We start from the raw sequence: 13,202 nt of genomic DNA on the forward strand, positions 1-13,202 counted from the left end.
AAATGCAGCTACAGACGATTTTCGTGGTAAATCGGGAATTAACTGTGGATTTTGATGCAGAGAGTTCCATTTTTTCCCTTGGGATTGAGTTATCAAATTTTGTTTGTTGAAGTCTAAGTATGTAGATTTAATAAATCTCTTCACAGAGTAATACGTAGTAGTGTGTGTATGTGTGTGTGCTTGCTTGTGTAATTAAACCATTATTAATTGTGTTCTCATTGATAGAACTACTTATACATCTTGATTACACAACTTTTAACACTATATCGCTTCGGAAAACGTATTATATGTCCTTTCTCGTGTAAAATTTTACATTACCTTGTTAACATGTTTTCAGCCTGTTAATGTAAAATTTAACACGAGAAAGGACACATAATACATTTTCCGAAGAACTATTTAATTTAAGTCATGGGGTTCTCTATTGGTAAAAACAACATTTCACTGCATGTCTCTCGTGATGCAGTTTTTTTAAAGTGTACTGGTATTGCATTGAATGTACTTTGAAATAGACATTCTATCCTAATGCCAGGAATGTATTTTGTTTTCTACATGCAGGACTCGGAAAATGGTAGAAATATTTGATGAGCTATCAGACACACTGTGTAAAGTTGCAGATTTAGCTGAGTTTATTAGGATTGCTCATCCTCAAGCTGCCTATTCCCAAGCTGCTGAAGATGCTTGTGTCAGCGTTAGTGGCATTGTTGAAAAGTATGTATATGTTTTTAAAGCCTAACATATTTTTTTTTTCTGTGTCTGACATTGTGGAATCTTAGTATTTATATTGACAAGATAGATACAATCTTTGACGAGATAGATACAATCTCAGACTCAGTTGGATTTTAGGAGGTAAAAATGAGATAGTGTTATAAGCATACAAAATGGTTTTCATTTTGGAGTAAATAAGTCAACATGTATACTGTACTTTCATCACAAGAAGTTGTTAAAAGTTTGTGGACAGGACAGATGACATGCACTTTATACTGTAGTGAACAGAATTCCTGTTTTACAGATATCTACAAACTAAGCAGTAAACATAGCACCTCAACTTTGTTATACATACCGGTAATATTAATGTTGTGTTAATTATATTATGATTTGTATAATTTAGGTCAAGTGATGTAATTATACTTTCTTTTAGTGTTAATATTAATATTTGAGTAACATTTAAGCTGATGCTCTTAGAATAGTTTTTAATTAAACTTTCCCCTCCCTTTATTGGCCTGCATATACCTTTTTGGCGACTTCACAGATGCAAGTACAATAGATCTAGGTTGCCTGCATTGTTCTAACATATTTTGTTACTATGCAAAGCCAGCAGCCCATTTATATATTATATGTTTATAAATATCTTTTGATAATAATAAAAAAAATAAACTATAAATGGAAATTTGATTCGTAATATGATAAAATAACTGGATTGTTTCACATATGTGTAACTTATAATGAAAAAATATGTGTCATCTGTGTAACACTGATTCTTTTCACATCAAGATAAAAACATTTCTTCCGAAATATTTTAATATTTGGTAACACAAGATGAACTGGAATGTACCTTTGGTTTATAATATTTTTCTCGCACAGACTAAACACTCACAGACAACTGTATTCTGCTCTTCGTTCTGTTGTGGATTCAGAAGACATATTTCCAACAACACCTGTAGATCAACATGTCGCACGACTTTTCCTGTTTGATTTCGAGCAGTGCGGCATTCATTTACCGCAGATGGATAGGAGACGTGTTGTAGAGCTCAATGATTCTATTTTACAGTTAGGACAGAGGTTCATGGCTGGAGCAGCATCTCCACGTGCTCTACCAAAAGAATCACTTCCACAAAATTTACGTCATTTGTAAGTATTATTGAAACTATTTTATTTTGTCAGTTTGTGTACATATTGATTACTTATTGTTTCTCTTGTACCTAAGAACTTAAGTTTCAATTTTCAATTTACATACGAAATTCTTGACAATAAAAAAGAAATGATCACTGCAAATGAATCAAATATTTAAAATAAAGAGACATGTAAATGAATATTTTATACAAGATACAATCGTTAAAACTTTCCACCCCATTGTGGCATTGATGTGATCGTAATTGACGTTTATTTTCCTTTTTTCATCTTTTATAGCTTTTCAGTTGATGGAAACCAAGTCCTAGTAACGGGACTATATGCTGATTCTCCAAATGCAATGGCACGGGAAGCAGCATATAGAATTTTTTTGTACCCAGATAAACATCAAGAATACTTGCTGACTGAAATGCTAACAGCACGCCATGAACTTGCATGTTTGTGTGGTTTTCCCACTTTCAGTCACAGGCAAGTATCTTCTCAGAGTACTGGAGAAATTATTCAGCATTGTTTCAGGGGTATATTTAGATTTGTAAGTTACTATCATTAAGTTACAATATTATTTTTGAACGTTGAGATCTGACAGTTTGCAAAGAAATGTTTACCTGCACCTATCACTTTTATTTTCAACTGATGGTATTGTGAAATGCTGGCATTAACTCACATCTCATCCAGCTTTACAATGAATATGAAACCTTTACTTCTCAACTTACATATAAAATTACTATGAATTGTTAACGTTTAGACTTATACTATTTATTTTCCCGTATACAAAGCCGAATTTGTTGATACCTAAGTACTATAATGAGGAGCAAGTATCTTTAAGCCACTTCTCTTTAGGCTGGTTTGTTCTGACACAAGCATTGACAACAATGTGAAAACATGATGAACTTTACTATTGAAATCATAAGCCCCACTTGTTCCGAAATATTCTATTAACAAATCATTATTAGCTTCACAAGCCATGAAGACGTTTCACTGCAGAACAAACAATATTGTGTCAGATTATTCTATCCAAAGGAAAATTTTTCCAACCAATTATGCGTAGGCCTATAGTTTGCAAATTTTGACTTGTATAGTCAAAATATCTCATGTGCAGTCTTCCCAGTGGTCTTCTTTTCTTCACACCAGCTTTTCTTCTGTGTTTTTCTTAATTTTTGTCTCTGGTGGAGCTCTGATCACGTGATTTATCCATTTAAATTGTCTTTTTTTTATTTCTGCAATTACACTCTTCTGAACATATTAGAGATATAAAAAAACATGCATGATACCCTTGATCACATATATAACAGATTGGCCATCCCCATGTTAAAAACGGTAACATGTGGAAGAGAATAACCACTAGAATTGCCACCGTCGATTGAGAACGACCACTAGATGGAAGTACAGTTGCTCCATGCAGTTAAAATGAGAGTTATAACGTGACTTCTTATGCAGTAACTAGATGACAGCATAGTGAAATTGACAAAAGTTGTTGCTGCCAAAGCCTATAAAGCTGAGCAATCTGTTATACAGTATATGTGATCAGGGATGAAACTTATAGTTTGTAAGAGGAGATAGATTTTGAAAATATGTTAATTTTTATTTTAAAATTTAAATAATATAAAAACCATTAATCTGACCATAATTAAACTTACGAGTACATGCAAGGATATTAATTATAGAAAGAGGATGAGATGTACAAAATATGAAGTATACATAGGGTATACCATAAAAATTGTAGAAAATGGAAATTTCAACCATCAGCCCCCCCCCCCCCCCTAAAAATCTCCATTAAAAATCTAAAGTTCTGGGTATATAAATTGTGAATTTCTTGGTTCTCCATTCTCAGCTAATATTGTCTTGAAACTGTCCAAACATTTTCCTCATCGCCTTTCTTTCAAATATTTTAAATTTATAGTCTTCACGTTTTGTCGAAGTCCAAGTCTCAGCTGCATAGTTATTCATAGGAAGTACAGTAAAACTTCATTTATACATTTTTCTGAAGTCCCGACAAAATTCCTATACTTTCCATGTTAATTTATTTCAATTATATGTTTTTCGTTTATGCATCTTTCACACTTATACGATCGTATTTTAAACTCCGAGAGATACCTACAAAACTTCATTTATACATTCTAATTAAATTTTGCTGTGAAAATACCGTATTTATGCCATTGAATATAATACGCATACCAATTTTTTTATCTTAGAATCCAGAAAAAAACTACTGAATATAATACATACCATTTGTTAAAAATCAACAAAGATTAAAATTATGTTACCAAGACAGAAATCAGCACCAATGCTGTTGGTAGACAAGGACAGTAGAAATCACGCCAAATTAACCCTCATGCACTTAAATGCTATTTCAGATGTAATTAAATATCATTTCAGTTATATGTTTTTCTCACTTATATGTTTTTTCTTTAGATCCCCATAAGAACGTATAAATGAAGTTTTGTTGTATTACTTTCTTGTATTTGTGTAATTTGGATTTTCTTGAAACCATCCTGCTCTTCAGTATGTTCAGTAAAGAATAATAAGTCCTGTTTGCAAATTGGAGTCTGTTGTTAATTTTCTCCTTTATATTATCCGTTGTTATTAATGACCCAATACAATTAAAAATGTTGACTTTTTCAAAATTATATTGATGGCTTGTAAATAAATCATACTGAGATGTATCTGAACTTGCTGTTTTCAAATATTTCGTTTTTTCTTTACTTACTGGTACATTAAAATATTATTTTATATTGTTATGATTTTTAAAAACTGTGAAGTATCCATGAGAAACGCATTAATTTACTTTATGGCATCCTAGCATTATAAACAGGTTGTTACTTCATCCAATATCGTGCATAATTGGCTTATTATAGTACGCGTGCCAATAAAAGCAATGACATATTCACTATGATGTAATACCAGAACGCTTGCTATCTTGGTTACTGCTTCTATGCGTGACATAACAAGAAATGAAATGCAGGACAGAAGGTAATGTATCATTTATTTCTAATCTTTAACAATTTTGTATCACTTTCGTAATATCACATAAAACAGTTATGTGGTTCAGAGGAACTGTATTAACAAAATAAAGGAACATTTTTTAACATAACCTGCAAGGACATCCATTTCTCTTTATTCAGTGTCAATGCCAGGCACAACTAATTGATACGAACATATGAAGACTTTCTTATCTACAATCCCGAATTTCTTTCATAATTTATTTCTTACAATTTATAATGCTAAGATGCCATAAAGTTTTGTATCCAACTCGTGGATAATCTTATTATGACACTCGTGAAAATTGTCGCATGAATGATAGTGAGATCGACAAACATTCACTCATGCCATAACTATTTTACACATCCATTTTCACGTAACAATTTTATACAGGGCACTAAAAGCCAGCACTGCTGAGACTCCAGGAATGGTGAATGAATTTCTTGAGGACTTGTCAGAGCAACTACGTGAGAGAGCAGCAGCTGATTACAACACCATGAAGAACGTAAAGAATGCTGAGAATACTGGCTCTGTCAATGAGGCTAGTATATGACATCTACGTAAAGATTATTATTTTTTGTCCTACAGAATACATATGGCAACAATTAATATTAGAGGAGAAAAATTCGCTCCGGTGCTGGGGATCGAACCCGGGTTCTTGGTTCTATGTACCAAGTGCTCTCACCATTGAGCTACGCCGAAGTTCAATCCACAGCACCGGATCGAACCCCTCTGTTCCGTGTTTTTCCCTTTGTGGCCTGACTCCAAGTTGGGCATGTATTAAGTCAACTACCATTACACAAGAAGCACACTCAGTTTAGTGACTTGGTGGCCGGAATTCCACAGTAAAATGCACAGTAATCTGTACAGTAATATGCACTGTTGCTCAAAGAATCTACGTAAAGATTATTATTTTTTTGTCCTACAGAATACATCTGTTATGGTAACAATTATTTTTTTCCTCTAATATTAATTGTTACCATAACAGATGTATTCTGTAGGACATAAAATAATAATCTTTATGTAGATTTTTCGAGCAACAGTGCATATTATGAGGCGGACGCTGCTACCTCTTTGTGCCACTCGCCAGATGTTACAGGCATTGAGTTTCGGGGTGGGCGCAGTGGAAGTACAACAAAATAATGCAAGTTTGTAACAAACAGTATAATTGACAAAATGATAAATAAACAATACACAAATGAATTGACGTGATATACAAGTGATGAAGTTAAATAAGAAAATGGTATAAGAAAATAATCTGAGAATGTGTCGCATATAATATTCACCAACTTCGATTCATCTCAGTCATTCACTACTCAATATACATAAATTGCCTATAACGGCATACATGCCTGAGCCTCATTCAAACTGAACCACCATTATGCATTCGAAGTTGTACATTACACTTAACATAAGTGAGTCCCATAATTAGTGATACACTATCTCCTAAGAGAAACGTTCTAAGATGGAGCAGCAACACATGCTCAGCCGATATAACACAATATGTGATTAAAGAATAACAATAATTTCAACTTACAATGACAGCTCTGTATGATACAATATTCAAAAGATAACGCAGAGAGAGAGAGACGGAGAAAAAGACGACGCTAACACAGAAGTCATGTACAGCGAATAGTCAATTTAGAATTCATTTGTTACACCCCAATATAGATAGACCAATTCGACTATGCAATATTGTTCTTACGCCTTCTACCCAGTTCAGAACACAATACCTGTTACCCACCATCTAAATTACGTAATAGTATTCTTTTATCCTACAATTAAATAAATACCAATAATTAGCGCAAGAAATAACATACAATATTAATCCTTGCGATACTGGATTCCTCAAACTATTAGCAATGTAATCACTCAAACAACAAGTTTCTCCAAGTTTGCATATGGTCACCAGACCTGTCTGCCTAGATGAATTCACGAACTCGTCTGTCACCGCCATTAACTAAATGCAGTCCCATAATCTACGGTGCAATGCCCGAGCTGCTAAATATAATTCGCTGTACAACACAAAACAACTAATTCCCAAGTAAATATATCTCCAATCTTAGTACAAGACGCCTAATTAATAAATCGATACATCACCAATCTTCAATGCCACACAACTGGTTCCCAAGTCGTCTAAATTCCGATGTAATGTTTTCTACACGATGCCAAGTTCTTAAGTAACCTTATCCACACGAAGGTAAGTTCCCAAGTAGTCCTCTCTACACGACAGTGAGTTCCCGAGTAGTCCTCTCTACACGATGCCAAGTTCCCAAGTAGTCCTCTCTACACAACGACGAGTTCCCGAGTAATCGTTCCTTCTTCTCATAGTCACCACATAAGCATGCCTTCCCTCTCTCTCGCATATGCCATGACCTAACCAGCGAATAGGAATTTAAGTTGGAATTATGAAGAGAAAAGATGGCGTTGTCAGTACGTGACATGGCGGAAAACGAATGCTGTCGGTGGTGGAGCGGGCTAGTAACACTGGTTGAGACATCGGACTTGGCTCAATTACTGTACGGATTACTGTGCATTTTACTGTGGAATCCTGGCCACCAAGTCACTCAACTGAGTGTGCTCCTTGTATAATGGCAGTTGACTCAACATATATGCCCAACTTGGAGTCAAGCCACAAAGGGAAAAACGCTGAAGGAGAGGGGTTCGATCCAGTGCTGTGGATTGAACTTCGGCGTAGCTCAATGGTGAGAGTGCTTGGTACGTAGAACCAAGGACCCAGGTTCGATCCCTGGCACCGGAGCACATTTTCCTCCTCTAATATTAATAGTATGTGACATGATTGTAATTCATCTGTAGGCTACTTCTGCTAAACTCATAGTAGTTTACTTATATTCTAATATCTTTTAACTCCTCTTATACTAGATAAGTACAAACTATAAAAACTTATTATACATTTATAATACGTAAATTACATTTAAGGAAATATTTAAATTTCCCATTGCTTGTTTAAATGGATTAAATAAAAAGTAGAAGTTTTGAAGGTAGAAAGCAATTTAATATAAGATCCTAAGTGTTAAAAACATATGTTACCAGAATCTTGTAGTATTACAGAAGTGTGACAGTGAAAGAATTTTAACTATGATTGAATGGTTACGATGTTTGTCTTTACCACAGATATTCATAAGCTCATATGTGCTGAGCACAACATAAATTCTTAGCTTGACTTCCCTCAGAAGGGAAGGAAAGTCAAGGGACGTCATGTTATAAATTTATGGTTTCAGGACAAAGTTACTGTCCATTTCTCTTCTACATAAAAATTCATCTCTGTTATCATCTCACCTACTTTTCTAATCAGAGGTAATGAATTTCATTTTGTATATGTCCGCTTCTCAGAAATATATTCCACTTTGGCAAGCTAGTACATTTCCAAACAGGCTTTTATTGAGCATTTGTGAAAAACTCTTCACTTTGCATTCACGACTGTAGTAACGTGAGAATTAGCAGTTTATATCTCATTTTGTTAGAAAGAGAACTAAAATTTAATTAAAGAGAATTTAATGTAACATGTATTTATTATATTCTGTATTGCAGGAGTTAGCACCATGGGACACACCATACTACACTCAGAAAGTTAAAAAAGAATGGTTACAGATTGGTGGTTCTGAATTTTCTCCATACTTTTCCCTGGGAACGTGCATGGAAGGTCTTAACAATCTTATGAACAGTTTGTACCATATTAATCTTGTTAATGATGAAGTTTTACCTGGAGAAGTATGGTCACCAGACGTATACAAACTTGCAGGTAATATCAGTTTTTGCTGAAAAAAAATTATGAATTTATTTGAATGTAACTCATTAGGCTATCTCATTTCATTGTGTCTTAACGTGAAGATTCAAATATCAGAACCAACTCAAACAGTTCCCATGGTTACCATCTCTGAGGAATGATCACTGTAAGGATCCCAAGAAATTGATATTGTAAGAAGGTCATACACTGCAACAGTTTCTTCCTGCATCAGTAATAAGGATGATTGTGAATTATGAAGAAATGACAAAGTGATGGGAAGAGGAATTGTAGCATTCTAAGGAAACCTGATCCATAAGCTTCACTTAAATTGATTAGAGTTTTATTACGTCTTTCAGATAAAACCCAGTCATCACTAATAAAAAGAAATAAATTAAATATACCGTCATTTCCCATAATTGTGGTCCTGGAACACAACTATGGTCCACGATACAACCATTCAAATTTTGTACTTCATTATGTAGTATCTTGTTGTTCTACATTTTTGCTGTACTGTAGTTTTAAGTCAAGTCACTGCAGCTATCTACAAACGATCTATGTTACTTCTACAATGTTCTTTGAATGGTTGTATCATGGACCATAGTTCTGTTCCAGGACCATAGTTATGGGAAATGACGGTACTGCTTCATTTTCGCTATGGTTGTTAATACACTTCTCCCACTGTGACACCAGGTGACAGATATAGACTTCATAGAATACCTGTAGCCTGGAGGTGAACCAATGTTTAACAGATTTTTATAATGCTGATGGAAATGTGGTTTTCTTCAGGATTTTCTTCAAATCTCCAAAAATATGGAAATTACATGAAGATAGATAAGTCTAGGCTGTAAGGGACAGTATGATAGTATTCCTTAGCGAGTTCACACTGCCAGAGAGTAAAATCACTCTTCTTGCCAAAAAGACTGGTCATTTATTCTTTATGTTTCGTCTAAGATGCCCAAGAGTGTCTGTATAGTGTTGGTCATTATTTGTCCACACTCCAGTGATAATGTCAGCGAAAGGGTCCAGCGCTGAAGCTACCCAGCATTTGCTCTTAATGGGTTCATAGAAAACCCTGGAAAAAAAACAACCAGGTAGCTTGTCCCAACCAGGATTTGAACCTGGGCCCACTTGTATCGCGGTCAGACGTGCTAACAGTTACTCTACAGCAGTGGACCACACTCCAGTAATTCCACTGTCAGTGGACCTCGATAATCGAGAAAAAAACGATAGCTTGACTTTCCCTGCATTTCCATGCAACTTGAACTTTTGTCGCTTTTAAGAGCAAGATCTGGTGTGTTTCCATTTCATGTTAGACTGACGAGAGTGAGGCCCAAAATTATGGCATCAGGACTCATCACCTGTCATAATGCAATGCAAGAGCTGATCACTTCTCCTGATATCGTCTGCAGTTCTATTGGCAGATTCTCACACGTTCAAATGCTCAGCAGTTAAAGATGTGGTATCCACTGCGCACAAACTTAGTGATACTGCAAGTATTTGTGGAGAATGTTATGGATACTTCCTTGGCAGATGTTCAGTAATAAACTGAGTTCATTTATTGTTATTCTCCTATTCTTTCGGACAAGAGCATCAACATGCTCAATTGAATTTGGTGTGATAGTCTTGAGTGCTTGCTATGGTCGTGAATTGTCCTGTAGAGATGTTGACCAGAACGAAATCGCACACACCAGTCTTTTACAGGTGACTTCCCTAGGCATGTCTCTACATATAGTAGAACCTCGAATATTATCCGTCCCTTGATTAACCGTCCTGCAGATTATCTATCACCAAAATAGAGCACTTTTTGAATCATGCCTACCACGATCAGTATAATTTCACTGAATGCATAACTTTCGTTCGTTTCTGTGTCAAGTTTAAAGAAATACATTCAGTCCCTTTGGATTATAAATAAAAATTCGCTTTGCAGCCCCTTGCTCGAATATTTATTAGTATTTAACAAACTTATAATAGATATAAAAAGGAAGTCAGTTGCGGGAAAGAGCAGAAAAAGAAACCAATATTTTAAAGCATCTTAAATTCCGCTAGATAGATTTAAGTCCATTAAAATTGATAATATAGATTATTCATTTTTTCGATTAACAGTTCACTATGTCTCGTCCACACCAATAGTAGTATATGGAAGTGAAACCTGGACTTTACCTGAAAGGGTAATAAAAATCTTAAATGCCTGGGAAAGGAAAGTATTACGGAAAATCTTTGGACCTACTTATGAGCAAGGGTTTTGGCGAATCAGAACAAATGCTGAGTTATATGAATTATATAAAGATATTAACGTTGTTGTTGACATAAAACTCAGAAGGTTAGAGTGGCTGGGACACGTAGTCAGGATGGAGAACAATTGCACACCCAAAGCTCTACTAGATGCATTGCCAGTAGGAAGAAGGAAAGTCGAACGACCTAAATTGAGATGGCTGGATGATGTTCAGGCTGACCTAACAAAAGTTGGAATTAGAAGATGGAGAACACGAGCATTAGACAGGAGTGATTGGTCGGATGTTCTGAGGGAGGCTAAGGCTAAACTACAAGGGCCATAATGCCAATGATGATGATGATGATGATGATGATGTCTCGTCTATTAAAACGGATAATCGAGGTTCTACTGTATACTGTAATCATTCTGTGATGGATTTCAGCAGATGTATGTCCTTCTGCAGTCAAGAAACGAATTACAGCATGCTGTTTGTTTTTAGATGCTTCCATCTTGCACCATTTGCTTTTCTTTCTTCATTAATTATTTTAGCAACAATGACAGATATGTCAAACACACCTACTAATAGATAGTCTATAACCATTGTTGGCAGCATCCCTAAGTGAATTCTGGCTGATACTCCTGCTGCACGTAGTTAGCCTTGGCCAAATAACTTAAATCTCTTGCTATTCGGCTGATGGTATGCTGTAATTGATTATATAATGTAGCAAAACTATTAAAAATATAATTAAAATCATCATGTTCTGACTATGTTCAATCTAAGCCATATACTGTTATTAGCAAATTGTATATATTCTTGAAATTGCAATTGTTTAATAAATGGACATATCTTTGAAAAGTTTATATATCTTTGTGTATTGTAGGCATTAAGTTCAATTAAAATTAAGATAATGTTGTATACCAATGGTCGTCAGCACTCGCTAAAATGGGTGAAGGGTAAGCGGAGCAGCCCCGTGTGCCCCATCGTGCAGCAGGAAGAGGTAGAGAGCATACCCGTTAGCAGCTACAAATGCACCATAGTGCAGTGCATTCTCTGTGGGTAAGAGACGCTAGCCCCAGGGTGCTCTGTTCTGATGACCACTGTTGTATACTGTACATATTTCTAGAGTTTTTCCTATGTTGTTGTTGTTGTCTAGTGCCTTGCATTTGGCAATGAAGCCATTAGCAGTCGTGCTTTCCAATACTTTTGAACTGTAGTTTCTTCTGATCTTAATGCTTCACAGGTCTTCAAGTGGTCTTCATTCATTTCTGCTGGATCGTTACACAGGACACATATGGGTGAAGCTGAGATACCTATTCTGTAGAGATGACTTGCTAGACAGTCATGATTTGTCAATAGTCTGAAGGCTGCAAGAGTTTTTCCTATAAATGCGTGTAATTTTTCATTTTGCATTTGTAACTGCATATACTGACAATTTTCTTGGTCTATAATCTGTTGGCATCTGTAAAAGCAATAATATTGCAATTTGGTAACATTTTGTCCTCCACTTTAAGTCGTTAGAAATCATCCTTAAGTTATGATCTGTTTTGACTATGAAAGATCGCACTATTAGATTGATGTCCTGGTTGGGGTGCCAACCATATTAACACATTATGAACACATAATATTTTAATGTCGTGGGAAACTACATATCACATCAGTATCTCATTAGTAATTATTGTCTTTAATAACAACAGCCTCACAGTAATAATCGTCCAGCCAACAGTGTAATTTAACATTTAGGGTCCACACCTGTGGAGTAACGGTTAGCGCGTCTGGCCGCGAAACCAAGTGGCCTGGGTTCGATTCCCGGTCGGGGCAAGTTACCTGGTTGAGATTTTTTCCGGAGTTTTCCCTCAACCCAGTATGAACAAATGCTGGGTAACTAATGGTGCTGGACCCAGGACTCATTTCACTGGCATCATCACCTTCACTTCATTCAGATGCTAAATAACCTAAGATGTTGATAAAGCATCGTAAAATAACCTAGTAAAAAACATTTAGTTCTTTTGTGGTTTTTAAACACCTTCTCAATATATGAGGTCAGCATACAATTTTATTTCAAACTACCACTTGACTTTAACTTTAACAGTGCCTCAGTAGTTAGCAGCATTATTATTTCTTTCTTCCACAAGCAGTAATCTTCTGCCAACATTGTAACTTAATATATATTAATCTTTTGCCGGTTTTTAAACACTTCTCAATGCATCATTTTATTTCAAACTACCCTTTGGGTTAACGTCAACAATGCCCCAGTATTTAGCAACAATATTATTTTCCTTCTTTCTATAGGGTCATTCCATATCAAATCAACAAGGCGCTCAACCCGACCGACTCAGATTTCTTTCAAATTTTGAGGGTTTGTTTTACCTGCCGCGCTAACTAAAACTGCAGAGTTTCATATGTCCTGTGCTTTT

The 13,202-nt window shown here is 35.4% G+C and overlaps 1 protein-coding gene across 1 annotated transcript in view; it reads left to right on the forward strand.

The window, feature by feature from the left end:
* Positions 1 to 13,202, forward strand: part of LOC138703243 (mitochondrial intermediate peptidase) — a 32,561-nt gene that overhangs the window by 2,642 nt on the left and 16,717 nt on the right. The window contains exons 3-7 of the mRNA XM_069830968.1: positions 556 to 708; positions 1,582 to 1,848; positions 2,128 to 2,316; positions 5,221 to 5,368; positions 8,380 to 8,590. Coding sequence (XP_069687069.1) covers positions 556 to 708; positions 1,582 to 1,848; positions 2,128 to 2,316; positions 5,221 to 5,368; positions 8,380 to 8,590 — 968 coding nt within the window. The remainder of the gene's footprint in view (positions 1 to 555; positions 709 to 1,581; positions 1,849 to 2,127; positions 2,317 to 5,220; positions 5,369 to 8,379; positions 8,591 to 13,202) is intronic.

This window comes from Periplaneta americana, chromosome 7, assembly GCF_040183065.1.
Source record: "Periplaneta americana isolate PAMFEO1 chromosome 7, P.americana_PAMFEO1_priV1, whole genome shotgun sequence".
NCBI lineage: Eukaryota > Metazoa > Arthropoda > Insecta > Blattodea > Blattidae > Periplaneta > Periplaneta americana.